This window comes from Aphelocoma coerulescens, chromosome 14 (assembly GCF_041296385.1).
Source record: "Aphelocoma coerulescens isolate FSJ_1873_10779 chromosome 14, UR_Acoe_1.0, whole genome shotgun sequence".
Taxonomy (NCBI): domain Eukaryota; kingdom Metazoa; phylum Chordata; class Aves; order Passeriformes; family Corvidae; genus Aphelocoma; species Aphelocoma coerulescens.
Genome location: NC_091028.1, coordinates 9,126,967 through 9,154,096, shown reverse-complemented (window position 1 = coordinate 9,154,096; position 27,130 = coordinate 9,126,967). Strand labels below are relative to the sequence as shown.

At 55.0% G+C, this 27,130-nt stretch overlaps 1 protein-coding gene across 2 annotated transcripts in view; it reads right to left on the bottom strand.

Annotated features, from left to right (window-relative positions):
- Positions 1-27,130, bottom strand: part of PKD1 (polycystin 1, transient receptor potential channel interacting) — a 79,685-nt gene that overhangs the window by 7,096 nt on the left and 45,459 nt on the right. For both annotated transcript variants that reach the window (XM_069030415.1, XM_069030416.1), the window contains exons 13-40: positions 25,949-26,124; positions 25,427-25,560; positions 21,238-24,860; positions 20,133-20,279; positions 18,542-18,685; positions 17,379-17,658; positions 15,740-15,956; positions 15,133-15,283; positions 14,505-14,657; positions 11,856-12,000; positions 10,432-11,034; positions 9,824-9,980; positions 9,304-9,556; positions 8,581-8,776; positions 7,800-7,970; positions 7,304-7,447; positions 6,607-6,817; positions 6,067-6,193; positions 5,270-5,386; positions 5,070-5,119; positions 4,710-4,912; positions 4,098-4,203; positions 3,442-3,560; positions 2,767-2,969; positions 2,055-2,249; positions 1,698-1,837; positions 989-1,116; positions 112-277 (exon numbers count right to left, since the gene is read on the bottom strand). In XM_069030415.1, coding sequence (XP_068886516.1) covers positions 112-277; positions 989-1,116; positions 1,698-1,837; positions 2,055-2,249; positions 2,767-2,969; positions 3,442-3,560; positions 4,098-4,203; positions 4,710-4,912; positions 5,070-5,119; positions 5,270-5,386; positions 6,067-6,193; positions 6,607-6,817; positions 7,304-7,447; positions 7,800-7,970; positions 8,581-8,776; positions 9,304-9,556; positions 9,824-9,980; positions 10,432-11,034; positions 11,856-12,000; positions 14,505-14,657; positions 15,133-15,283; positions 15,740-15,956; positions 17,379-17,658; positions 18,542-18,685; positions 20,133-20,279; positions 21,238-24,860; positions 25,427-25,560; positions 25,949-26,124 — 8,459 coding nt within the window. The remainder of the gene's footprint in view (positions 1-111; positions 278-988; positions 1,117-1,697; positions 1,838-2,054; positions 2,250-2,766; positions 2,970-3,441; positions 3,561-4,097; positions 4,204-4,709; positions 4,913-5,069; positions 5,120-5,269; positions 5,387-6,066; positions 6,194-6,606; positions 6,818-7,303; positions 7,448-7,799; positions 7,971-8,580; positions 8,777-9,303; positions 9,557-9,823; positions 9,981-10,431; positions 11,035-11,855; positions 12,001-14,504; positions 14,658-15,132; positions 15,284-15,739; positions 15,957-17,378; positions 17,659-18,541; positions 18,686-20,132; positions 20,280-21,237; positions 24,861-25,426; positions 25,561-25,948; positions 26,125-27,130) is intronic.

Below are 27,130 nucleotides of genomic sequence, written 5' to 3'. Positions count from 1 at the left end.
ACCCGACGCACCTGTAAAGACCTTAGAGAGGTCTGTAAGGATCCCTGGAGGAGGAGCAGGGGTGGGAGCAGGGGTGGGAGCAGGGGTGGGAGCAGGCAGGGCAGCCCTTACCCCGCTAGGTCGGGTGCTGAGTGTACCCACGCTGCCGTCCCATTTCCAGCCGTGCTCTCCCAGCCCACTCCATAGTCAGCAGTGGCAAAGATGTGCTGGTCAGTGCAGCTCCTCTGGGCACTGCCCAAGCCCTGCAGGATGTCCTGGGCACTCTGCTGGCACTCAGCTGGAATGAGAGCACGCTGTGAGCCACAGGAAGCCAGCACAGCCAGTGCTGAGCTCACAGCACCGCCCTTCCTCCCAACCCCTCTGCATTCATCCCCACGAGTGCACCAGGGTGAGAGAAGGGGCATGCAGAAGTCAGGGATTCAGAAAAGGATGGATATTAACAATAAAAATAGAGAGCTGTCCAATTTAGGAGTCACGATATATCCATGCCACCAACTCAGAGTGGATTAGCTAGGTACAAGTGGAGGAGAACAGAGACATCCCAACTGGCCTTGGGTAACAGTGGACCAGCACTCTGGTCCCTGGAGACATCACTGGCTTCAAACTGCCAGAGGGCAGGATTAGGTGGGATATTGGGAAGGAATTCTTCCCTGTGAGGGTGGGGAGGCCCTGGCACAGGGTGCCCAGAGAAGCTGTGGCTGCCCCTGGATCCCTGGAAGTGTCCAAGGCCAGGGATCATTGGGGCATTGGGGCTTGGACATTGGGGCTTGGAGCAGCCTGGGATAGTGGAAGGTGTCCCTGCCCATGGCAGGGGTGGGATGGGCTTTAAGGTCCCTCCCAGTGAAAACCATCCTGGGATTCCATGATCCACTGCTTCCATAACCTCTGCTGCCTCCCCTCAGCCCCAGCTGCACCCAGACCTGCCCACTTCATCCTTCCAGGACCGTCACCTCCCCCTGTGGCAGCAGAGCCACCGTCCCTGCCCTACCTCCCCGCAGCCGGAGCTGGCGCAGCCGGGCTGTCCCCAGCGTGGTGCTGTGGCTCTCCTGGCCAGAGCCATTGTTGTACAAGTAAGGCAGGAACACCTGAGACATCCACACCCAGAACTGATCCGACCTGCAGGGGGGAAGGTGTGAGATTGGTGAGTCAAAGTTTCAGTGACTTTGGGGCGCGAATAAGCCACACTGATGTGCCCAGAGAGCCAAGGGCTTTGCAGAGACACACCCTCAGCCCAGGGACCCCCGGAGCCAGACTGGGCTGCTGGGAGCTCCCAGGGGTATGGAAAACCAGCTGGGAAAATTTAATCCAGTTAAATTTATGTGCAGAGTGAGGAAAGGCAGACTCTGGACAAGATGTCATTTCTGGCTCTCATGACCCTGTTCATGACTATAAGTTGTGGCTGCAAATTCTGGAGACAGAGAAGCTCGTGTCTTTTCAAGCAGCTCCAGAAAGATCAACATCAACTCCCACAGCCCCTTCCCACTGGGAACCTCTCTAAACCTCAGAGAAATTAAACCTTGCAATCCCCAAAGGCCCCTCTGCTCTCCAGTGGAGCAGAACTACAGGGACAGACAGGACCTGCTGACTGCTGTGGAGCGCCCAGCTCCACATGGGCACCAAGGAACCTCTTATGGCAAAGCCTGTGGAGCACGACCCAAGAGCCAACTTCTCTGACCCCCCCCAGGGGCTGGCAGTACCTCTTGATGAGCAGGAAGTCGTTGCTTCCCAGCTGCTGTTTGATGGAGCTCTGCAGGAGGAAGGCCCGGCTGGTGCGGGAGGCATCGCCGTAGTTGGTGAGCAGGACCACCAGCAAAAACATCATGTAGATGAGGAAATTCTGGGAAGCAGAGAGTAAAAATGGGATTGCATGGAAAGGCTGGATCCCAATCCTGCAGCAGAGCAGTGCTTTCCACGGCCATGCAACAGGATCAGACCCAGAGATGGAGAAACTGAGGCAGAAGCCAGAGCCAGGAACTCAGTGGATCCCAGCTGGACTGGGAGAACCCACACTCGGACGTGTCTCACCCCTGGGCACCAGGCAGCAGATGTCCCACCTTGAGCATCCTGTGCAGCAGTTTGACCTTCCTGGCCTCCTCCTTGGCCTGGAAGAGGGCGAATCCTTGTGGGGGCCGGACTTTGCTGATCCTCTCGGACACGTGTTCCACGCAGGGCTGCTCCACCAAGGTGTCGTCCTCCTCCGGGTGCAGCCTCTTGGCAACCAGGGAGAAATAGAGGGCTTCCAGCAGCACCTGGGGCACAGGGAGAGTGCTGAGCCTGCAGGGAGCTGTGCCACCTCAGCATTCCAGCAGCAGCTCCCATGGGCCCCTTGGCACAGCCAGCACAGCACAGCTCCTACCTGGACCTTCAAAACCAAGTGCCACCAGCCCTGCCTCTCCTACTGCTGCTGGTGTCCACATTCTATCCTTCTGAAGGATATGGAGATGGGAGTGACCATTCAATGCACACAGTGTCCCCTCTGACCTGATTTCATCATGGAAAGGGTTGTCAAGCATTGCAAGGGGCTGCCCGGGGCACTGGTGGATTCACCATCCCTGGAAGCCTTCAAAAACCACATGAATATGGCACTTGGGGCCATGGGTTAGTGGTGAACACGGTGGTGGTGCTGGTTGATGGTTGGACTTGATCATTTTAAAGGGCTTTTCCAACCTTAACAATTCCATGACTGTGATTAGCAGCTGGACAACGTTAATTCCAGCTGTTAATTCCATGTACAGGTCTGTGCCGGTGCACTTGTGCCATCCTCACCTTCAGGGGCTCCCAGACCAGGAACGATGCCAGAAAGCTGAATATCCCTGAGATGAGCCACATGAGGGCCACGCTGGAGGAGAAGCCCACCCCGATCCACACGGAGACGCCGGCGGAGGTGGCGAAGAGCAGGAGGCTGATGCCGTGAGCCAGGAGGGAGCACCAGGGCGGGAGCAGGCGCTTCCTGAATGTCTGGTCTGCAACTGGGAGGAGGAGGAGGAGGAGGAGGAGGAGGAGGAGGAGGAGGAGGAGGAGGGAGAGAGAGTGTGAACATCACTGCAAAGGGTCCCAGTGGGCACAGGAAGGGCTGAGCTCAGCACTCATCCCAGCAGAGAGCCTGCCATCAGTCCTGGGTGAGTTCGGAGCGATCATCCCACACATTTCTACAACTGATGGCTGCAGAGAGTGCAGGGAGCAGAGTAACTGGGGAAGGAGGGAGCAGAGCCTCCCCAGGGGACACTGCAGGGACTGTCACAGCACAAGTGCTGGCCCAGGGCTTACTGAGATCCAGGCTCCAAGAGAAGCTGGCAGGAAATAGCAGCGATATCCCAAGCAGGGAACAACCGTTCCTAGGGCTCTATTTTATTTTCCATTTACCCCACTGTGCCCCCCCAAAGTGCTGTAGTGTGGGATGGGCCGGGTCCCCGCACACCCCGGGGGGCACAGCCCTGGTACCTGTCCAGGTGGACTTGGCTGATCTGCTCACTTCCCTGGGAGGAGGGGCCACGCTCTGCCCTTTGTCGTTCAGCCTCTGCATCATGACAGTCTCCACCTTCTCCCCGAACACGCTGGACCTGCCAGGCACAGGGGGAGCCTGCTGAGAGCTGTGCCACTGCTGGCTCTGTGCTGAGCAGGCTGGCACCACGGGGGCTGAACTCCAGTGCCAGCACCAGTCCTGGGACATCACACATGTCCCCGAGGCACAGACACTGCTCTGTGTCTCATGGACAAGGCCTGATGGTCCCTCCCTTCCCTTGGCCTCCCACTCTGCAGTGGCTGGTGGTCAGAGTGTCCTGGGCACGGTAACACAACAGGGATTTGGGTAGAATCCCCTTCTCCCTCCCACCATGAAGTGAACCATCATCCCAGCACTTTGCCCGCAGTCCAGAAGTGCTGGAGACACAGCTGGGGCTTTAAGAGAAAATCCAGGTGGTTCCTGGAAGGGTGGCAGTGCTCTCCTGGAGCTGTGGCTATGAGGGCTGCAGGAGTCATGGCCAGCAGGAACAGAGTGACCCGTGAAAGTGTCCCAAACCCAGCTCAGTTCAGCTGGGTGGGAGGGCAGGGGGTGGGAGGCTCTGACTCCATGGGGGCTCTGATCCCCAAACACTCACAGGCCTGAGATCAGATCTGTTTCTGCCCTCATGTACGGCCCCAGGTCCTGGGAGTGGGAGATGCCACTGGCTCCATCCGCCAGGATCTGCCGGATCAGATCCTCATCTGGGAAAGAGAGAGCACAAGACAGCGTTGGCAGGAGCTCAGCACCACACCAGGACATGGCTCAGCCACGTGGTGGAACTGGGGAGGAGGAGGAGGGTCATGGTGATGTCCTCCTCCCTGGGACAGCCCTCCCCTGCTCCCTGCCCTCCAGTTCCTGTCTATCCCAGCTTGGCCACAGAGCTGGGCAGGGAACCGCTGGTTCAAGAGGCCAAGTTCTCCTTCTCCAGCCACGTCCAGAGGCTCTAGGACACACTGTGTCTTCGCAGCCAGTGAGGAAGTTCTGCTTGCTTGCAGCATTCCCATGGGAACACGCCTCTCCTGGCTCCCAGTCTGCTGGCAGTGTGGGACCACCCACCTCAGTCTGACGCCCACCAGGATTTCTGCTTTCCCAGACTAAAATCCCACCTAAGCAGACACAACCCTCCTCCCCTGCCCTTCAGAGTGAGGCCAGTGGTGATGGCAGCAGCTCTGTTGTTCCACCTCTGCCCCGAGACAGGGGGGCTCACCTGAGGCCGAGAAGTACCGGGGCTGCCCCTGGTGAATCCCAAGGGACAAAGTGTCCTCCTCGGTGGCCAGTGGGGCCTCAAGCCCCAGGTGGCGGCTGGCCCGGCCTCTCTTCAGCTTCTGGATGGTGTTGCCCATGATGGAGGGGTCACTCAGCAGGTCTGGCCAGCTGAGCAGGGCCTCGCTGGAGGGCCACCGCACCAGGCTGTGGGAAAACAGGAATGGGGGCGGTCAGGAATGTGGGGAGCACAAGAAAATGAACTCTGTGGGATTGTAGAGGGAAACAGCTGTGGGAGCACAAGCCAAGCCCAGCAAAGCACAGACTGAAGTCCTGCTTGCTCCATCCCCAGAACCCCACTCACCTCTTGGAGTCCTCCAGGAACAGATCTGTTTTGGTTTGTTCAGAAAAGGCCTGCAGGGAACAGAAACATTTCAGGAACGTGACACAGGTTTGTGCCCGGTGAAAGCAGCGGGTTGGGAACATCAGGAGTCACTGAGCTGCTCTTAACCCTGGGCCCACACCTCCAGTAGCCTGCCCAGCTGTGTGGAGGGAAGCAGTTACCTCTGCCTGGAGCCCGGGGAAGGTGGGGAAGGAGCTGTCAAGGATTGAGGAGTCCAGGTAGTTGTCGATCTCCAGGGACTGCTGGTCTGAGTGAGTCACTGTGTGGCTGATGGAGACCTGCAGGGCACACAGGAGGGACAGAGGTGACATTGCCACTGCTGCTGAGAACAGGCACATGCCCATCCTCCACAGCCTCCCAGACACCTGTACCCACACGTGCTACAGCCAGGGCCACCCAAGCCATCTCAGGTACAAGCTCCCACGAAGTCCCCGAGTTTGAAAGCTTTTCCTGTGTGCTCTCAGCAGCATCAGACACATTTGCTGCTCATCAGTCCCTGAGCAGCTGGCTGCAATACTTAATGGGGCTGCTAATTGTGCTTAACTAGTCGTTAAATCTCCAGCTAATCCCTTCCCAGCTGCCTCACCACAGCTCTGCTCAGCCAGCTGAGTTTGGACAGAGGGCAGACATCAGAGAGGCTCAACTGAGCAGCTCCCAGGCTCTGCCTTTGGCATTTGGGTGCCTGTCACACACTGAAATCCTGAGGGAGGAAGTGCCTGAACAACTTCCAAAATCTGCCCTTTTGGTGCCTGGGCACTGCCAGAGTCCAGCAGTGATCTGAGCTCAGGGAGGGAGGCACAGACCAGGGAAGGGTCTGGCCCTGGTGCAGCACAACCAGGCAAGTGCAGAGCCAGGCTGGAGGAGTGAGGTCCCAGGAAAGGCAGAATTCAGCCTCCCAAAAGCAAACCTGGTGGCCTCCCACCCATCTGAGCAGCCTGCAACCAGCCCCGCTCCTTACCTTGCCACGAGCCATCCGGAAGAGAAATAAAATGACCAGGTAGAGAGGGTAAACCACCACACTGGAGACCAGGCCAACAGCCACCGTGTCCACGCTGACAGGGATCAGGCTGGAAACAGCCACGTTGCTGCAAGGAATCAAGAGGGATCAGAGACAGGTGTCAGCAGAAGCATTTGGGGTTGTCAGGTAAGCAAACAGGAGACAGAAGTGCACAACCAGGAATTCCAGATGTGCAGAGAAGAAAATGGGCCTGAAAACCAAAATCAGACTGTCTTTGGTCATCCATCATCCATGGCCCCAGACTCCTTAGAATGGGGAGGGCAGACTCAAGGCACAAGCAAGGAAGCTCCTTCCAGTGGATGGAAGATGTGTCCTGCCCCAATGGGACAGGCAGGAGGGCCCTGAGCAGGTTGGGACTGGCTGGGGACACACCTGAGGTGGACACTGCCCACCATACCCTTTACACACCTGAGGTGGACACTGCCCACCACGCCGTGCACACACCTGAGGTGGACACTGCCCACCACGCCGTGCACACACCTGAGGTGGACGTTGCTCACCACGCCGTACCACACGGCGTTGGCGCAGAGGAAGAGGAAGATGAGGAGGCAGCAGCAGGTGGCCCTCTGGACGCGGGTGAAGCGGGAGCGGGGCGGGCGGTCCCACAGGGACAGCCACACGTGCTTCTCGAAGAACCCGCGCTGCAGCTCCGCCACGAAGATCCGCCAGAAGCTCCTCAGCTCACTCTCACCTGGGGACAAAGTGACAGACTCAGGGTGGCTGCACCACTGAGGGGACCTGGCTGGGCTGGCCACATCCCTCCCAACAGACTGGTACTCCAGAGGTATCCACACTGCATCCACAGTGTCCCTCCTCATGCAGTGCTCATTGGGGATGAGTGGCTGGAAAACCTGCCCAGCAGAAAAGGATCTGGGGGCGACAGTGGCTGAACATGAGCCCAGCTGTGTCCAGGTGGGCAAGAGGCTAATGGCACCTGGCTTGTACCAAATACAGTGTGGCCACTGGCCCTGTCCCTTATGCAGGGCACTGCTGAGGCACCTCCGATCCTGGGGTCAGTTCTGGGAACCTCACAAGAAGAAATACATGGAGGGGCTGGAGTGTGTCCAGAGAAGGGAACAGAGCTGGAGAAGAGTCTGCAGCACCATGAGAGGCTGGGGGAGCTCAGCCTGGAGAAAAGGAGGGGGTGAGAAGGACCCAGGGGAGGTGGAGCACTCACTGGCAGCAAACACCTCCCTCTCCACCAGGCCATCGTTGTCCTCGCTCTCCACTGACAGCCAGTCATTCACCAGGAAGAAATAGCTCTTGCTGCTCTGCAGGTCCCGCACGATGACGTGCTGCAGGTACCACGAGGGGCTCAGTCCTGAACGGGGAGAGACGAAGGAGTATTTCACGGCACACATTCCCTGTGTGAGCCTGTGAAGCTGAGGGGGCCACAGGAGCACTGTCAGCGGGACAGCAGCATTTCTGTGCGACGTGATTGTCATCGATGGGCACTGCACAGTACCCACGAGGGAAGCGTGGCACAGCCAGGTCACCCTGAGGTGACATTTATGGTCACAGCACACAGGACATTGCATTGTCTGTGTCTGGGGTGGCACCTGGCCAGTCTGTGAGAGACTCCATGTCCCCCAGCAATATCCCCCCAGTCCAGCAGGTCACCAGAGGCCAGGTCCCCCTGTCCAGGCCCAGGACGTGGCCCCTCCATGTCCCACCTTTGTTGTCATGCCAGATGCGGATGCGCCAGATGCTGCCCAGGCTCCGCTCCGTGGCGATCTGGAACACGTCCAGGCTGTTGCGGTGGAAGGCGTTGTCCCCGTCCAGGTGTCTGTGGCCGCTTTTATTGTCCACCCCATACAGGGCGATGCCCACATGGGCCGTGGTACCTGCAGGGAAGGAAGGGGCTCCCTCAGGGAAGCCCACCCGAGGTGCAGCTGGACCCCAGCACTGCCTGTGACAGCTCTATCACAAACCCAGCCCCCGAACACAAGCCAAATTTGTGCCTGCCTGCTGCTGGGAAAGATTCAAAACAAAGTAATGGATCCTGGAAGACAGCAAAAGGATCCATCCAAAGGGCCTACAAGGCAGGAGAAGGTCAGAAGTGAGGAACAATCTCTGCCCCTGCAACCACAGCCCAGTCAAGGAAGGCAGGATGAAGGAATTTCTCTCCTGGGTGGTTCCTTCCAGCAGCAATTGGCTGTCCCACCACAACAGCCAGTGGTGGGAGAGCATCGGCTAGTGGAAGCTGTCCCTGCCCATGTCAGGAAGTTGGAACCAGAAGGTTTTTGAGAAACCTTCCAACCCAAACCATTCTCTTGACCTGCCCCATCACCACACAATAAAAACTGGGATGCTGTGGGAAGCCCTGGACTGAAGCTGCAGCTCAGCTCTGGGGTCCATGAGGAGCATTCAGAGCGTGACATGCTGAGGTGGGACCTCAGGTGAACTACAGGTGTTCCCCTGGGAACCAGGCATGGGAGCAGGCTATGGGCTCACCTGACCCTCTGCCCCAGCCTGTTTTCACCAGGATCTCGTATTTGTACATCCCGTTCTTCCCGCAGAAGGGAATCACCCCCACACGGTTCATGTCGATCATGTCCAGCTTGTGCACGATCAGCGCAGCCACCGAGTAGGTGACAAAGCACACGGCACATGTCAGCAGCACGATGTAGTTCAGCCCTGGGCCTGGAGCCTGGAGAAAAGAGAAGTGTTGAAAGGCAAGCCCAGGAGGATCCAGCTCCCATTCCCTGCCTCCTTCCTGGCCATCGCCCCGCTCACAGACGTGGCCCCGCACAGCCGGCAGCAGCAGCTGCCAGGAGCTCCCTGCTCCCGCTCACGTCACAGGGACAGAGCGAGGAAGAGCCTGGATGCCCCTGGGATGCAGGGAGCAGCTGGCAGGTGCGACTCTCTGGGATCAAACAGTACTGGGTGACAGCTGGGAGGAAAGTTTTGGCATCTCCCTAAGAGGGGAACACAGTGCGAGGTGTCCAGGCCAGGGAATAAAGCCATCTGCAAAGGTCTGTTTCCAGCCAGGATTCCCAAGCAGGGGACACAGCTTCCCCTGAGCTGTGCCCATCTGCACCTCCCAAAGGCTCCCAGATGCCTGTGCTGGTGCCAGCTTGGAGATGAAGCCAACAGGAGCCTCAGGCTTTGCTCCAGGTGACGACAACCTGTTCTATGTTTCACAACACTGCACAGCCTCTGCTTTGCTGTACTCACAGGAAAGATGAACTGGACAGAGTTTGGGGGCACAAAGAGGCTGGCCCCAAAGGCTGTGAGGTGCTGGGTCAAGCACACAGCCTGGTCTGGCCTGGTCTCCTCCAGAGGGACAATTCCCTCCGTCTTCCAGCGCTTCTCCTGCTCGCTGAAGTACTGGCACAGGGATGTGTACAGCCCCAGGGTCACCTCCACTGGTGACCAGCTGAAGTGGTTGGTGATGTTCAGGTAGTACTTCTGGTTAGGATCGTCCGTTCTGGAGAAGGGAAAGAGCAAGGAGATGATTCCCCCACCTCCTGAAGGGACACCAGCCCCATTCTGGTGCAGGTGTGTCCAGTGTAAGCATCCAGCTGCAGGGGCAGGGATGCACTCACAAAGGAAGAAAAGCCCAGTGAACATGGTGTAATTTACACCCTTTGGCAGTGCAGATACTCAGGGGTTCCACAGACCACCTCAGCAGCTGTCACATGCATCCACAGCACAGCCTGTGCCTGACAGGAATTACCAGGGAGGCTTCTCTTACCTGGGTGAGGTGAAGAAGGTGTAGAGCTTGTGGTCACTTCCAGCCAGGGCATCCAGGCTGATTCTCTTGGAGGCAGAGCAGTTGTACTCATTGGGCTGGGGCTCGTGATGGAGATAGGCCATGATGAAGGGCTCAGGCTCACTGGCCAGGTAATGCTCTGTGGGGAGGGGAAGGAACAGAAGTGGCTTTAAAAACCCCTGGGAGACTCAACTACAGGTCTGCTGCCAGCACTGGGGCTCAGGGAAGAGTATAAGGAATGCAGAAAGTTGTGGGAGATGCTTCTCCAGACTGTGCTCTCTCAGTGTGCACCTCAGAGGATCCCCGGGCACGGAATACCATTGGACCTGCCTGGGACAAGGACAAGCCCCTCCAGGGCTAACGTGGCTCAACAGAAGGGCTGGGAAAAGCAAAAGGCTTCTCAGGGCCAGAATCCACAAGCAAGGATGACACTGGGCACTGGGGATTGTCCAGGACAGCCAGAACCTCGACCACACAGTGTGGAACCTGCTGCCAACACCTGGCATCCCTTCCCCCACCAGTTATCCCTCACACCCAGCTCTCCTCTCTCACAGGAAGAATTAACAAAGAGATGGATTTGTCTGAACTACCATTGAGGACTCTGTAGGTGAGCTGGAAGTGCAGTCCTGCTTCCCTGTTGTTGCTCTCCATGATCACAATCAGATTCACAGATGTTCTTGCCTCGATGACTTTAGTGCCAGCCACGAGATTTTTGGGGTCTGTGTTGTTTGAGACCATCACAGTGATGGCTTTTTCAGAGTCCAGGCTCCCGATGGGGATCTGCACCCCGTTGTGTGTCTGGAACTCCATGGAGGCGACCTTGGTGGACACGGTGTAGTTGCTGATGTACCCAAAAGGGAAGGGATTGGAGTCCACTTGGAACATGACTTGGATGACGTCCGTCAGGTTGGAGAGGGTGGAGTTGAAGGCCTGGGGGATGGAGAACTGGCAGTTTGGTGTGTTTTCGTAGCAAAGCAAGTTAAAGGGGTCAGACCTCTTGCCTGTGGCCTTAATTTCTCCTCCCACCAGCTCAAGGGGCTCTTCATTCAGCACCCGAGATTTCATGAGGATTCGCATCAGGCTGGAAGACAGGTTGTAGGCTTTGGGAGCCAGCAGCAAATTGTGGGAATCAGCAAGCAGCTCCTGGGGCTTGGATTCTTGTGAAACTGTATTGACAAGGTGGATTAGGTCACCTGCCAGGAGAGAAATGAAGAGGAAGTGGTAAATAGCCTGGATATCTGCTACAGTCAGGAGAACGCCTGACACCTTCCCAAAGCAATCAGACAAGGCTTTCCTTGCTGTCTTCTCACTGTTCCTCTGCACATGACCTTCCCCACTGGAGTGTTCATAGCCCAGAGCTAAAAGAAAAGCTGTCAGCAGTTCCTGCAGCCTCTCTAATCTACCAGGTTTGGTGAGGAATACTTAATCACAACACGCTTGATTCCCCTCCCGTGTAGTGAAGAGAACCACCGCTCAGGAAGCAGGCAAGGAATGGATAAAACAAATGTATGTTCCTATGCTTTTGCACTATAAAGTGCACAACACTCAGAAAGGAGTGCAGAGGTAACAAGGCGTGCAGAGAAGAGTCTCTGCTTCCCCCCAGGTCACCCAGGTGGGAATTTCCACGCGGTGTTCCCAGATGCCCCAGTGAGGTTTGACAGCCTCCTTGGACTCCAACCAGGAAGAGAAGCATCTGGAAGCCATAGCTGTTACTCATTGTTTACTAAAAAGAGAACCCCCTGGAGTCTTAGTGAGCTTATTAGGAGTAATAGTGAGTTATATTAACAACTGTCAGATTTAAGTGTCCACAGAGGCAGCTGCCAAAGCCAGGACAACCCTGGGAAAAGTGCAGGGAGAAGAGAGGGCTGGGATGCCGCACTCCAAATGGCAGATGCAATTTCCTAAAAATTTGGGCCAAAGCCCAAATGGCAGAGGAGGGAGCCTAAAAGCCCCCCTCGGTCTCCTCCTGCCCCTGAGCCAGTCCCCTGTCCCCCACCCAGAGGACAAAGCTCACCTGTGATGTTGAGGATGTTGTCGGCAATGCCAGTTGGTGTCACCGTGCCCTGGGTGGTCTCCCCTTGCAGAATGGTCATCATGGTCTCCAGCTTGTTCAGGGTCCTTGTCAGGCATGATTTGCACACCAGCTCCTTGCTCACCACCTGCAAAGGGACCAGTGTCTGACAGAGCAGGAACACTCCGGGGAAAGCCCAGTCCTGAGGACACCTTTTCACTCTGGAAGTGCCCTGTGCCCTGTCCAGCCCTGGGGAGGGGACAGCAGAGGCTGCCCTGCTCATACTGAGAGTGGCCAGCAAGTTGTTGGGGTTCAGCATGTCCCAAGAGGCCAAGACTCTTCCACCTCCCTCCCAGGACATTCCAAGGTGCCAATGTACAGGCAGGCAGAGGATGCCTGGCAGAGGATGCTTTTGGGTTGGAAAAAGGAATGAAGGGAGAAAATTGCTGCCCAGAAAAGCTGTGGCTGCTCCATCCCTGGAATTGTTCAAGGCCAGGTTGGACAGGGCTTGGAGTAACCTGATCCTTCCAACCCAAGCCACTCCAGGATTCTGATTCTAAATTGATGCTCCCTGGTGTTCACTCGTAAGGACCAGGCACATCTCCCCTCTGGGGCCACACACAGAAACCAACCAGGAAGAGCTGGATAGGGTTCCTCCATCCACTCCAGGACCTCCATTGGAAGCAGGATTTAGCCCCAACTGAATCCATTTCAGTGTCTAAATACTCCTGAAGGCTGTGGGAGGAATCCTGCCACTCAGGCATGATGGATGTCCCTCCCTCTGCTCCCAGATGTGTCCAAGAAACAGAATGTTCCAGCCATGGCCTGGAGCTTCCCGCACTCTCGAGGGCTGGATGGGAGGGACTGAGGCAACACATGGAAGCTGTTACAACCCCGTTCCTAGCTCTTATTCATCTTTTTTCTTTTAATCATCATAGGATTCAGCCGTGATTCACCATATGTTTTGGTGAAGAATCAAAACAGCATCTGCAGGTCTTGAATTCCCCCTTTTCTGCTTTATTTGTAAGCTCTGAGAAGCCAGGACAGACTGTGTGAACCGGAGTCAGGAATCAGGTTCTGGGGAGGAACCACCCAAGGGCAGCTCCTACTTACGAAGGAGAACTGACCAAGAAATCTGAGATTCTTTTTTTATCCCTCCAGGAAAAACTAATTCTGATTTTTCCTCTCCCTTTTAGGTAAAATCAAAAATGTATCAGCCCTGATGGACACTTGTGCAGGAAAGGAATGTGTGAACTCCACTTGTCTCAGCCACTTGGGAAATTCTGGAGTACTGTTTTCCTAAGATTTTCATTCCAACCCAGAGCACAAAGTAATCCTGGAATGTCAGCTTTTCCCATGGAATAAAAATTCTATTTCTAGATCTAAGCTTCCACAGTAAGATCAAGTCACGAGGCAGGAGGAGGTGGGAGAGACAGAAACAAACCAGTCCAGCATGGAATGGGATGTGCTGAACCCCAAACCCCGGACAAAGGGGAACAGAAAGAAGGGATTTTTGAGGTTTGCAGGCTCAAAAGCAGGGAAGGGAGCAGATCAGGACTCTGTGGGTGGGATGCAGTGCCTGTCCATCACTGACCTGCCTGCAGGGGAAGCACAGCCAGGGCCAAGGTACCCAACCAGTCCACAAAGCAAAGATTAGGGAGGGTGGGAGGAGGAGCCAGAGCAGCCTGGCTGAGCACCAAACCCCATGTGCATTATGTAACTGGGCTCTCTTCCCTCCTAAATCCACCAGGCAGCAGCCCCAGCACCGGGAATGGGGGCTACAAACTGCCAGGAGCACGGTGATTCCAGTGAGCAGCAGAGCAAAGCAGAAGGGGTTTCTCATCTTGTAGGGCAGAAACAGGACTGGGAGGAGCATCAGACCTGGGCACTGGCCCGTGGTCCAAAGCAGCTCTACTTGTGTTACTCCTGATGGGAGCCCAGTCTGTCCTCACAGATTCTGTGACTCCCCCAGTGATTTATTCCAATGTTTCTGGAGCCCCTCTGCTCTGGAGCCAGGCTGGGAGAGCTGGGCGTGTCCAGCCTGGAGAAGAGAAGGCTCTGAGGAGACCTTAGACCCTCTTTCAGTGCCTAAAGGGGCTCCAGAAGAGCTGGAGAGGGACTTTGGACAAGGGCCTGGAGTGCCAGGACAATGGGGAATGGCTTTAAGCTGAAAGAGGGTAGATTAGATTGGATACTGGGAAGAAATTGTTCCCTGTGAGGGTGGGGAGGCCTTGGCACAGGGTGCCCAGAGAAACTGCGGCTGCCCCATCCCTTGGAAGTGCCCAAGGCCAGGTTGGACAGGACTTGGAGCACCCTGGGATAGTGGAAGGTATCCCTGCCCATGGCAGGGGGTGGCACTGGGTGAGCTTTAAGATCCCTTCCAACCCAAACCATTCCATGATTCTCCAATTCTCCAGCCTGTGAAGGCCTCTCCTGCAGCCTCCACCTGCAGCTGCCAACCAGGACAGGTACCAGAGGAGCAGCACAGAGCTCCCAGGGGCAGAGCTGGCAGTGCCCAGGACCTCACCACAGAAACCCTGATGATGCCAGCAAGTGACACCAGTGCCTGCTGTGTGTGGAGAGAGCCAGGCAAGCACAGCAAGAACTGAGGGGCTGCAGCTGGAGGCTCAGAGGTGGTGGCAGGGGACGTACCGTGCACTGTGCCAGGGCGGCCGAGATCTGCTGGATGTCATCCACCGTGTTCACCTTCAGGGAGTTCAGGGTCTCTGTGATGTTGTTGCGAGTCCAGGTCCGGAGCTCAAATTCATGCCCAGCCTCAGGTTCCAGCAGCATGGATCGCTCATACTGGGGGGTGGAAGAAAAAGCAGGAAGAGTGAGGAAGGTGGAGTGAAAAAAAACAAGAGAGAAGAGCAGTTTCAGAGGCTGCTGAGCTGAGCTGGAGTCACCTGTTCCCTGCACTCCACATCTCCTGCCTCTGCTTCTCCCCAGAGGGATCTAATGAGCTGGTTTTCCAGCAGAACTTCCTCAATTTCACTTCTGTTCTCCAAGCAATTATCTTAACAGCCTGGCACTCAGCAGCTGTCTAGTACCTGGAGCGCAGTCCTTTTCCAGCTCAGCAGGGTGCCTGTGCCCAGGGGGAAGCTCATCCCTGCCTGGCTTCCAGGTATGCAGCAACCTCTTCCTGGGCAAGGAAACAGGAATATAGCCCCAAATTCCTGCCCTGCCTATAGAGATTGTTGTACAAAATCTGGCCCAAAAATTCTACTGGCAATTGCAAGGACTTCTGGAGGCCCCTCTTGGGCAGAACAAGCTTCGTTACCTCATTCAAGATGGTGATGAGGGCCAGAGAGTACTCAATGACCTGCTGAGGGTCCCCTTGTTTCACCAATCCCTGGAGCACACTGTCTGTCTGATTGTAGAGCCAGTGGGAGAGGCTGGGGAACCCCTCAGGGAGGCCAATTTCAATGGAGCTGTAAGGAAAGAGGGATTTGGGTGAAGTGCAGACTGAGATGGGAGGGAGAAGAGGGGAGGCAGGTGGGTGACCCACAAAAGCACCACTGCTGCTGCCGTGGTGCCCCATTTGCATGAGAAACACCAGGGACCTGCAGCCTGACTCCTCACTGGCCCAGCCCTGGGACTCCATGATCCCAGGAGTCTTTTCCCACTTAGCAGTTCCACGATTCTGTGGCAGCAGTAACTCCTGGGAAAACCTCCCCCTCCAGCAATGACCCACAAAGCCTGGAATTCTCTGTTTGCACATCTGCTGAGCCTCCCCTCCCCTTCCTGCCAACAGCCTCTTCCAGGAGGCAAACCCTTCACCCAGGATCAGGACAGGGACCCGCTGGCCAAGCCACGAGCCTGGGATTTGGGAGCTGAGGCTGGACACGGTGCCGAGGGATAAGCCCAGCCTGCCAGCAGCATCTTACCGGTTCACAGCCACCACGGTGGCTCCCAGCTGGTCCTGCACCAGCACAGCCACGGACACCTGGAAGCCGCTCTCGTGGAAGCCGGGGGGCAGGAAGGCGCCGTGCTCGGCCCGGCTGCCCTTGTACACGCAGAACTCGTGGAAGTGGCCGGGGCGGTGGCGTGAGGCCAGCAGGATGTACACCAGCGGCCCCTCGGCGTCCTCTGTGTCCCGCCAGCCTGCAAGGAAACCCCACAGGGCTCTGACAGGGGCATGGGGAGCTGCAGACACCGCCCCAAAGGAGCTGGCACTGCCCCCTCCCACCCCTGGGGTGTCCCATCCCGCTCAGCCCTTCAGCATGGATGGAGTTTGGAGCAACCTGACAAGGGACAAGACGGTCTTTAAAGACTCTTCCAAGGCAAACCATTCCAGGATTCTCTGATGGTTCTATGGACCTGCCCTTGCTGCTGTCCCAGCAGGGGTCCCCTGCTCTGGCAGATTGTCCCCACAATGAGGACAGCACAAGGACTCCACCAGGCTGGAGGGGTGTCTTCATTCTCTCTAAATTTTTGTGATGTTTAGGAGTTTCTCCCTGGGTGTTTGGGTTCTGTAACATTTAAAGGGTTTATGAAAAATTCATGATCAAAATAACAAGGGGGAATAACTGCTGAGGCTGGGAACAGCACTGAGAAAGGCCACAGCTTCTGTACAAGCCCTGCAAAGCCTGACATTAGACAGAGGCTCAGCTCTCTGGCAGTTCAGCCTCTCAGGAACAACTGAGCCCAGGACAAAACCTGCACAAAGGTTTCCTTGAAGCTCCCAGGAATTATGGGGACTTTCATGGGAGCTGGGCAGTTGGGAAATTCATTGTGTTCGCCAGTGAGCCCCAGTGAAGGTGCTGGCACTGCCACTGTGTCCTGTCTCTGTCACTTCAGCTTAAAAACAATCACTAAGAGCTGAAATTCCCACCATTCCAAAGAAGAATTGATTCCAGCATTATTCTGGATAGCTCAAAACATACCGAAGTTACAACCACATCACCCTAAACACATTTCTGCTGCTCCCCCAGTTTGGTGCCCAGCCCCCTGGAAGCAGCAAGATTCATCTCCTCCCAGCGTGGCTTCCCGGCACTGTGCACAAAGAGCTCTAATCTCTAACACTGATCATTTGGGGAAATCTGGTTTCCAGAGGCACTCAGTCCTTGGCCCAAGGCTACGGGACATCGGCCAGGCCACTTTTCCAAAGCTGGGCTCACTGTTGCTGTCTCTGCAGCTGGTTGGGAAGGTGACAGTGGTGGGAACATCCAGCCCACGCAGCAGAGACGGCCCCACTGCTTCATCTTTTGATTCTTTCCACATACTGTGACTTGTTTTGGGCACCATCTTCTTTTTCCTGCACTGAAATACCAGTCCCTTCCACAAGAACTGGTCTGGCCTGGCTATCTATTCACCTACACGAGTTAGGAATTTTTAAACTGCCTGCCTGCCACCATGAGTTTGAGAGCTCCACAATTGGGGCACACAAAGCTGCTCATGGTCCAAACCACTGCTGAGCCCAGCCCTGACCAACAGTGCCCTGGGGTAGGAGTTTGGGGTGAAGGGAACATCTGTGGGAAGAGCAGCTGGTCATGAGGAGCAGGAGGGGCTGGCAGGTGCTCTCACCTGCACACTCAAAGTGCACCTTCGTCACCAGCGCCCTGAGGGGTCCCTTGGGGGACAGGCGGCAGGACCCCCCCACAGGGGGCTGGTTGGGCAGCAGGTCGATGGAGGCGAAGCCTTCCTCCCCCGTGGTGAGGTCTGTGATGTGCAGAGTGAAGGTGTATCCCTCGCCATCTCTCAGGGCTCCTTGCCTCAGGACCAGGTTCATCCCCGTGTCGCCAGTGGACGTGGTTGTTTTGTCCAGGATGAGGGACTTGTTCTTAAAGCTGTGAGCTGCCCACCTCTGCAGGGATGGACAGGGGAAAGACAGGAGACGTTTGGTTTGAAGCTGAAGTTATGTCCTTAAAATGTTTTCAGATTGAGTCTTTTATAAAAAGTAACAGATTTCTAGTGGGAGCGTCTGCCAAATTTGCAGTTGATAATTCAGCTTTAGTCTTGTGTGCTACAGCAACAAGAACTGGAACCTTTCCAAAATGTCTGGTGGGAATATTTCCACTGTGAGATCTACTTTAGTTTCTGGGATTACATCACCCTCCGACAGAATATTTCATAATACCGAGTACAAAACACAGGAAATAAATGAAGCACTGGTGGAGTCTCCATGGGATACTGTGTTTTATGTGCTTCAAGCTGAACGTGGCCTGGGTGGTTACCGTTAATAGCACAAACCTACGACTGTGATAACAGGAGAAACAGTGAGATAACCAGGCAGAAAATGCCAGGCAAGGACATGCTGGGCTCGCTGGGAGCAACAGGGCTTCCAGTCCTGAGACCTGCTTCACTCCACAGGCTGCAATGGAAGCTGTAATTAGAGGAGGGCACAAGAGGAGAGACTGAACCACCTCTGCTTGAGACGCCAGAATAATGGGCCAAGTGCCAACCAGCCGGGAGAAAAACCACTTCACTTTACTGATCTCTTACAGGAAAAAAAAAGTGGCTTTTGTGTGGAAAGGGCTGGCCACTCATGGCTTTGGCTTAGAAATGACCCCATAAGGACTCAGCCAGACCCACCTGCCACTGCTTGTGGCCAGAAATTGCTTCCCCTCCTTGTCTCTACAGCAATTTAGGTCCAGCACTTCATTTCTCTTTCCCTTTCCACCCTGACCCCTCTGCCTGCCCCTTCTCCCAGAGCCCACCAAAGGTGAAGCAAAGCTTTGTGACTTTACCCCAAGCTTGGAGTCGTTGTGACAGTTCTGGCAGGTGCCCTCCAGGTACACGTAGGAGCTCTTGCTGACCTCGTAGACAGACTGAGCCTTGCAGGAAACACACTCCAGGGACACAATAGGGACTCCTCCCCTCTTGATGAATACCTGGGAAGGCAAGAGGCTCCATCAAGAAGGTCTGACACCAAAACACAGACATCTAACAGCTAAGGACACACCCCAGCACCTGGTGCTGCGAGGAGGAATTGCTCTGCACCAGCCCAGTCTGTGCTAAGAAACAGCAGGAAGGGATTCCCAATGGATTTCGGGTGAGATTTAAGCTGCATCTCTGCTCTTACACTGCCCAGTTCTATCACTGGTTTGCAAGAGCCACCCAACGCCAAACCGGGCTGACCTAGGTCATTCTGGATTTATTTATTTACACTTTTTAACAACATAAATGACTTCTGAAATGTCCCTCTGGTCCCTGGTGCTGAATTCCCAGCAAACCCTGCTTGTGCTGCCAGATGGGGATGGAAGAACCACCTTTTCCAGGGAGCAGCACATTGTTCCAGGCTTTCAGCTGGAATCTAACTGCACATCTCCAGACATCCACCACACCTTCCTGGCAGAGCACTCACAGAGTTCTAGAGGCACCAGTGGCTCAGACACAACAGCAGTTGAACTCTGACCCCTGTGCTCTGTCTAAATTCCTTTAATCCCTGAAGAAATGGGCTTGTCCAGCACTGGACTGAGCCCTCTGCCCTGGCATAATGAGTGTTATGAATTCAAAGACAGTAATGAAGACATTGTTTAACATGGCAGACTCTTAAAAGGGGATAAATATTCCCCAGCACTGCGCCGGAGCGCGCTGGAGCTCCCTTCATTCCACCAGTATTTGCAGATTTCCTGCGACACTGGAAGCATTGTTTTGCGCTCCTGCATGGAAACCAGATAGTACGGAATGTCCTTGAAAGACTATCAATTTCATTTTTTTTCTTTTCATCCTGCAGCTCTGGTTTCAAACCCAGGCTGTGAGAGTTTCCACTTCCACACCGAGTCCATCCCCAATTGCCAAGCGCACCACAATGGATGTTCCTGACATAAACTGTGAGGGTGCTCTTGGCGTGGGGATTCGTGGGACATAAACAACATGCACTGAAAAAATCCTCCCTTAAACAACCTTCCAAGGTGAGAAGAGAGGAACTGTTGACAGTAAAATTAAGCCCTGGCTCTTAGGAAGCTCTCTGGGTAAAATGAGGGAAGAGCCTGTGGCATGTGAAGAGCTGGGACTGCTGAAGAGCAGGAAAGGAAGTTTCCTTTCTCCTATAAAAACTTCCTTGGGAAAAGGGACTAATTTTTCCCTATGAGGGTGGGGAGGCCCTGGCACAGGTTGCCCAGAGAAGTTGTGGCTGCCCCCGGATCCCTGGAAGTGCCCAAGGCCAGGTTGTGTGGGGCTTGGAGCAACCTGGGATAGTGGAAGGTGTCCTTGCCCATGGCAGGGGGTGGAACTGGATGATCTTTAAGGTCCCTTCCAACCCAACCATCCCATGACTCTGTGCCTTAGAGGTGGCTGTGCCAAGGAGAGAAGGTGACAGCTGTGTGTGGTACGCACGGTTTGGTTGGTGGCCTCGGGACTCATCCCCTCCTTCCTGACGGTGAGGTCGAAGGTGTACTCCACATCTGCTTCTAACAGAGCTTTGGATATTGTGACAATTCCTTCCTTGGCACTGAAATTCAGAGAGCACCCTGCAGCCGAGCTCTGCTTGCAAGGAGAAAAGAACTTTCAAACCCTCCTTGGTACGGGTGCACATCAGGTTAGTCCACAGCCAAAACATTCAGGTCCACACAGAGTCACTCCCACAGACCTTGCTGTGCAGTGCCACCACTGGGGTGGGAAAAACAGGGCATGTGTGGACACACATTATCCTACTCTTCAGGTTAGTAAACAGTAGCTGGAATACTCCTGTATTTCATCTGAGTTTCAAATTTGTAGTTTACGGCAATTAATTCTTCATTAAATACCTTATAAACATTGCCAAGTAACACAAAAAGCTCACGTTAAACCAACAGGTCCAATCCCCACACACTTCACATTTGCTATTTTGAGACAAGGCTAGAAAACATGACATTGTACAAAGAAAACAGTTCCTCATTCAATCAAAAATGCTCCTGAGGTGGATTCCCATCAGGATTTGCTAGGAGTTCTCCCTTGCTCTTCCATCAGTGCAGGGTCAGACCACTTCAGCACGTGAGGACAGTGACCTGCTTGTGACCACAAGCTGTGGTCACTTGACCTCTCCAAAGTCTAACTTTGTCCCATGATGGCATTAGAGACATTTAACTGTTAATGGGAGAGGGACCAGAGCCCTGAGCTCCCAGACTGCATCAGCAGCTCCTTAACTCCCTCAGCGCATGGAAATAGCAGCACTGACACTGGGAACCAGAGGCCAAATGCCAGGGAAGCAGCAATGCCAATGCCTCCACTTCCAGAGCCAGCCCTTCTGCCTTGCCCAGGGACGCTGCACTGCACCACTCCTCACACCAATTTCTGTATCATCATCCCGAGCTGGGAACTCAACCTTTGCAACCCCCCTTCTAGAGCAGCTCTGTTAAAGATGCTCACAAAAGCTTCTCTCGACATCACTTCATCCCAGACAGGTTTGCGGTGGAGCTGGAGCTCCAAAATGGTCACTCTGGCTGTGCAATGCTGCTCTTACCTTGGAGGAGGATGTGCAGGACCACTCGTAAAACAACGGGGTCTGCTCCCCGTCATCCAAGTTTGGGTCGTAGGATTTCTCCCCATCCAAGATTAAGTCCTGAGTGTTGGACCATACACGGTATGACCCCCCATCAATGATTGGGACCAGCTTACTCGGGATCACAGTCACATTGGCAAAGATGCTTTTGGACAGTGGGGTGTCTCCAAAGGAGACAATAAACATGAAGCAATAGTTCCCAACCTCCAGGCCAAGCTTCGGGATAACCAGCTGGGGCCTGTTCACGTCGACGTTCGGCAGCCGGATCCTGCTGGAGTCATCCAAGTTCATGCAGCTGGGTGCTCGGTAGATCTCCCACAGGTGCTCTGTCTGGTACTTGATGCACCCTCGGAGGTCAATCTGTGCCTCCAGATAGTTCCTCTGGGATCTCTTCATAACCACCTGCGGTGGCAGGGCCAACTCCACCTCAGGCTCCTCGCACTCCAGGACTTTGACGGTGACCGTGAGCTGGGCTATGAAGAAGCTGATGAGATTGGTGGCATTCACCTCCACCAGGTAATCCCCGGGGCTCAGGTAAGAATAGTTGGCCACTGCAACCCTGGTGGTTTGAGTGGAAGAGCCATCCCCAAAGCTCCACAAGAACTCAACGCTCCTGCTGCTGGGCACCACCGTGGCTTCAAACAGGGCCGTCCTGTTGACAAAGGCATTGGTGGCACTGAGGGACACCTGGACTATGGGGTCTTGCACCTGGATGGTTCTGGTGATGTTGATGCTTCCCAAGTCGTTGAAGGCAATGAGGTGGATCTCCAGCAGACCTGCAGCTTCTGGAGTGTAGGAAACGCTCTCTCCTGATGCAGCAACCACGGACCGGCCTCGCTCTTTCCACAGGCAGAACTGCCAGGAGAAGGACACGCGGGAGCCGCTTCCCACGTGGGCACTGAAGCTCTTCTCCGTGCCCGTGGGAATGCCCTCCTCGCAGCAGTTCAGGAGCCTGACATCCTGGATGGGCTCCAGGACAGAGATGAGCACCTGGGCGTGGGCAATGCTGATCTGGTTCTGCACAGTCACAGTCACCAGATAATCACCGCTCTTGGTGAACTCATGGGTGTACGTGGAGCTGTTGAGCACCACAGAGTAGTCCCCACTAATGCTCACCAGGTAACTCACAGAGGTACCTGACAGCATCCTGATCTCAAACGTGACCTGTTCCCCTGGCTCCAACACCTTCTTGCTGGCGATGACTTCCAGACCTTGAATCCTGTCCAGCACCGAGATGTTCCTGCTGGCCAGAGCCCAGCTTATGTCGTTGGATGCATTCAGATGGACCGTGTACAACCCTGCTGTGGGGAACGTGACTGCCACGGACTGGCCACTCAATGTGCCATTTGGCACCTCCCACAGCCACGTCACTTCAGTCCCCCTCTGCAGCTCCCCCTCAAAGACCACCGTGGAGCCTGAGGAGACATACCTACAGTCCAGCTCTGCTGTCCCTATACTCAGCCCCTCGATGACCTCCTCCACACAGACAGAAACTGTGGCATTGGTTGAATTCAGCTTGTTTTCTGCTCCAACGATGACCTCAATCATTCCAGGGCTTTGGAAGGAGTGTATAATAAAGGGTTCAGAGGTGACAGGAGAGGAGCCGTCCTCCAGGTACCACACGTATGTGATGCCAGTGCCACTGGTTATGGTGGCACTTATGTTCACAGAGGCATTAATAGCAGCTGGGTTGGGGAAGGCGAAGGGCTTTAGGACACCAAGGCTTTCAATGAACTCCAGTGTCCTGTTAGCAGTGGCACAGCCCAGCATGTTGGTGGCCTTCAGGTAGACAGTGTAGTTCCCAGCTTCCAGGATGCTCAAGGGGAAGGTTTTCCCAGTGAAGGTCTGCACAGCACTGCCATCCCGTTGGACCACCCAACTGTAGGAGATGTTTGTGCCCTCTCTCACCACGGCCTGCAAATGGAGTGTTTTGTTAGTTGGGAAATACATGTCCTCCACCAGGTCACTGCTGGCCACCTGCAGGCCCTCAATCTGCTCCAGGACGTAGACGTAGATGCTGTCCTGCAGCGAGCTGATCTTGTTCTCTGCCGTCACAATGACGTTGAATGTGCCCACGGAGCGGAAGGTGTAGGAAATGGTGGAGGAGCCTTGGATAGGAGTGCAGCGATCGCAGAGGATCCAAGAGTAGCGGATGGCTGTGCCAGCCACCAGCGTGGCTACAAAGCTCACGGACCCATTCAATGGCACCACTGTCCTGCTGGCATTGACGGTCAGGCCAAAGAGACGCCGTTTCACGGTGATGTCGATGGCAGTCTCGTTGGAGCTCACATCGTTCTGCCCCATCACTGTAATGCTGTAGTGGCCTGTGCTGTTGTAGGAGTGGGTGGCCACTTGCCCAGGCTGGACAGTGCCATCCCCAAAGTCCCAGCAGTAATTCACTTTGGTTCCATTCATGCTGGCAGAGAACAAGTAGATCTGGTTCACCTCCAGAACATCTGTCCCGTTATATTCAATCTTTGCTACCCCAACTGGCTCCTGGACCTCCACAAATGCTGTGTCATTGTTGAAAGAGACATTGTTGGAGACAGTCACCGTGACTAGGAAGACCCCTGTGTTCTTGTAGGTGTAGGTCACTTCAGTCCCACTTGACCTGGTGGATTCATTGTTGCCGAAATTCCAGCGGTAGCGGTACTGGTAGGGAGGCACGGCACTGACCTGGAAGGTGGTCTCTTCCCCGAGCCTCACAAAGTGCTTGGAAGGCAGAAGGGTGACATTGAGGATCTCTGGCTCCACACAGACACTGGTGAAATAGTGAGCCTTGTTAAAGCTGCTGGAGAGGGTCAGGGACAGCGGGAACGTCCCGCTCCGGGTGAAGTTGTGCATCACCACAGGGTCCCCACTGACTGTGACATTGGACGAGCCATCTCCAAAAGTCCAGTCAAAGATGTATTCCTCAGGATTCCCTGTCACGTAGGCAGTGAGCTGCACATCTGGGTGCTCCAGGATGCAAGAAGTGGGCTCTATTCTGAGTACTTCCAGGACAAATATCCGGACAGGAACCGCCTGGGAGACAGAGTTCACAGGATTCACAGCTGTCACGTTCACGGTGCAGTTGATGTCCTTTATGTACACGTGTTCCACCACTGGCACCTGACTCCTCAGCACTGTCCCGTCCCCCATGTCAAATGTCCAGGTGATGCTGTCCCCAGTCTGCACAGAAGCGTTAATGGTGACGGCTGCTCCCAGCTCTGTGGCCTCGTCCGCGGAAACGCGGAGCCCTGTTATCTCCTCAAACACCTGGTAGCACTCCACGGTCTCCACACTGCTCACGGTGTTGTTGGCAGTCACGGTGACGTTGTACACCCCTCTGTGGGGGTAGCTGTAGGTCACGGTGGGCTGGATCTCTGTGAGCAGGGAGGACCCGTCCCCGAAGTCCCACGTGTACACGACGCCATACGGGGATGGCAGAGGAGTGGCTCGGAAGGTGACCAGCCGGCCCACAACCAAAACATCCTCCTCTGCCTCCACCTTCACATCGATCAGGTAACTGTGGACGTGAACTGGGCTCAGGTGGGTGAGGTTCTCGTACTGGTTGGACACAACAACCATCAGGGCATATTCTCCTGCATTGGGAGAGAGCAGAGCAAGGGCAGTGTGAGGACATGCCTGTCAACAGCTTCTCAGTGCTGTGGTGGTGTCGGGGGTGTGACAGGGGCTGCAGGGGACACTCTGCTCCTGTGCTGTGCACACCCTGGGCTGCCCTGCTCTAGCCCAGGACCAGCAGGAATTACACCAGGTCGTGTGTGTGGGGATCAAACACCAAGAAAGGAGCCAGTCCAACAGGTAGAGAGAAAAGATTTTCTTTCTGCTCACCCACAGAACAGACCCTTCCTGCTGCCCACCCCTCCCACCAGCCCGGTGCTTGCCTGCCCCTCCCTCATCCTTCTGCTGAGACTGCCCAAAAAGGGGCTGTGTGTGGTGGACCTGCTCCTTACAGAGTGGCCAAACTTCCCCAGCAAATGGAGTTATAGAGGATGGCAACTGCTGGAGACTTCCAGTCACTCTGGCTGTTTGCTCAAGAACGAGGCAATGACTTCCAAGCTCTGGTTTTATTGGAAGGTGCCTCATACACCCCTCACACCAAAAATGCCTGAGCCCCTTTTTCCCCAAAGAACTTCGTTGAGCATACCTGGGTCTTGGTAGATGTGTGAAACGTTGTGCTCAATGACAACCTCATGGACATTGGGATCAGGAACAAGGAAAGACTTGTTGTAGGGAGGTTTGAACAGATATGTCTCCTGGACACCATCTCCAAAATCCCACCTGGAGAAACAGGCAAACCATGTTACACTGCACAACAGGAGAACCATGGAAATCCCAGAGGAACCCTGGCCTGTCTTTCAGGTCAGGGCTGGGTTTTCCAAAAAAAACATAGGAAGCAGAATGTCAAGTATCAAAGCAGTAGCTGTGCTGAGAGGAGCACAGCACTGGGAAGAAGAGGAAGAACCCAAATTAAAGCAGTGTTGTAACACTTTAAAAGAAAAGGATGTCAGCCTGAACGACAAATATGTGACTGGCCCCCACTCACAGGGATTTCACATTAACTAAACAGCAGCTGAGATGGACCAGTTGGCCCTGGGAAGAGAAACTGCAGGCAAGGTAAGATGTGCACAGAAAGATCTTAAGTTTGGGCAAGCAGCAAAGGACTCACAGGAACAGAGCCTCCACAGCCGAGTCCACGTGAACCCTGGCGCTGAGCTCCACGCTGCTGTTCTGGGGCAGCACTGGCAGGATGCCCACCACGCTCAGGTTCTTCATCCTGTTCATCATCTCCACCGTCACGTTGTAGTTGACTGTGAAGTTGCTGACGTGGTTGGAGGCGGTGAGCTGGGAAGGACAGTGGGACAAAGAATGGGTTTGGGACCCCTTGTTGTGGGGATCACCCTCTGAGTGGGGCTCTTCTGGACTGAAGAAGCACCACCAGGAAGGTAAGCCGGTCAGGGCAGAGAGAGTGGCCACATCTTCACCACTACAGCCAGTCCAAGGAAGGACTGGTGCTACAGCAAGAGGATGAGGAGAGGAGCTTCTCATCCTGAAGCTCCTCTGGCTCTGAACTTGCCAGCTGCCCCTTTGCCTGCTCCAATATGCCCTGCAGCTCCAGCTGCTGAGCACAGGCACCTGCTGCCCCCAACGGGACAAGAGCCATCCGATTTCCTCAGGACTGTGGCAGAAAAGTGGCTTCAAGCACATAGCGGGGGATGGGAGAGGCTCATAAAACCAAGCACACGAAGTGCAGCTCCAGGATCCCGGTGTGGTGGGCACAGAGAGGGAGAGCAAGGCTGGGCAGAGGAGGGAAAGGGACACAAGAGACTGAAGAGACATGAGAGAAGTAGAGCAGAACCCTCAAGATTTTCTAGGCATGTAACACTGACAAAGCATCTTCACCTTCTCACCTGCAGGAGAGCTGAGCTGCTGGCAGAGGGATCCTTCAGACCCACTGGAACAGACCTCCCACCCCAGCAGGTAAGAGAAGCTCGTGTCTAGGCTTCTGTGGATCTGCTGCACCAAACCCAGAGCCCCCCAGGCTAACGGCACCTTGGCAGCTCTGTAAGTGAAAGCAGCCCAGGCCCTCAGCACAGTGCTTCACCCAGCAAATTAGTGCTGCACCAAGCAAATTAGTGCGAGCGTGGCCTTGGGACTGGGCTGGTGTCTGCTCAGGAAGCCGAGTCACCCTGAGAGCAGATCCAGCACCTTGGACCAGAGCAAACTCTGCAGGGTATGACACACAAAGATGTTCTGGCCAGAGATATTCCTGGTCCACAAGAGACACCTCCCTTGGCCCAGACTCTGCTCCATCCTTCTGGGGTCATGGCAAAACCCAGCATTCCAGTCT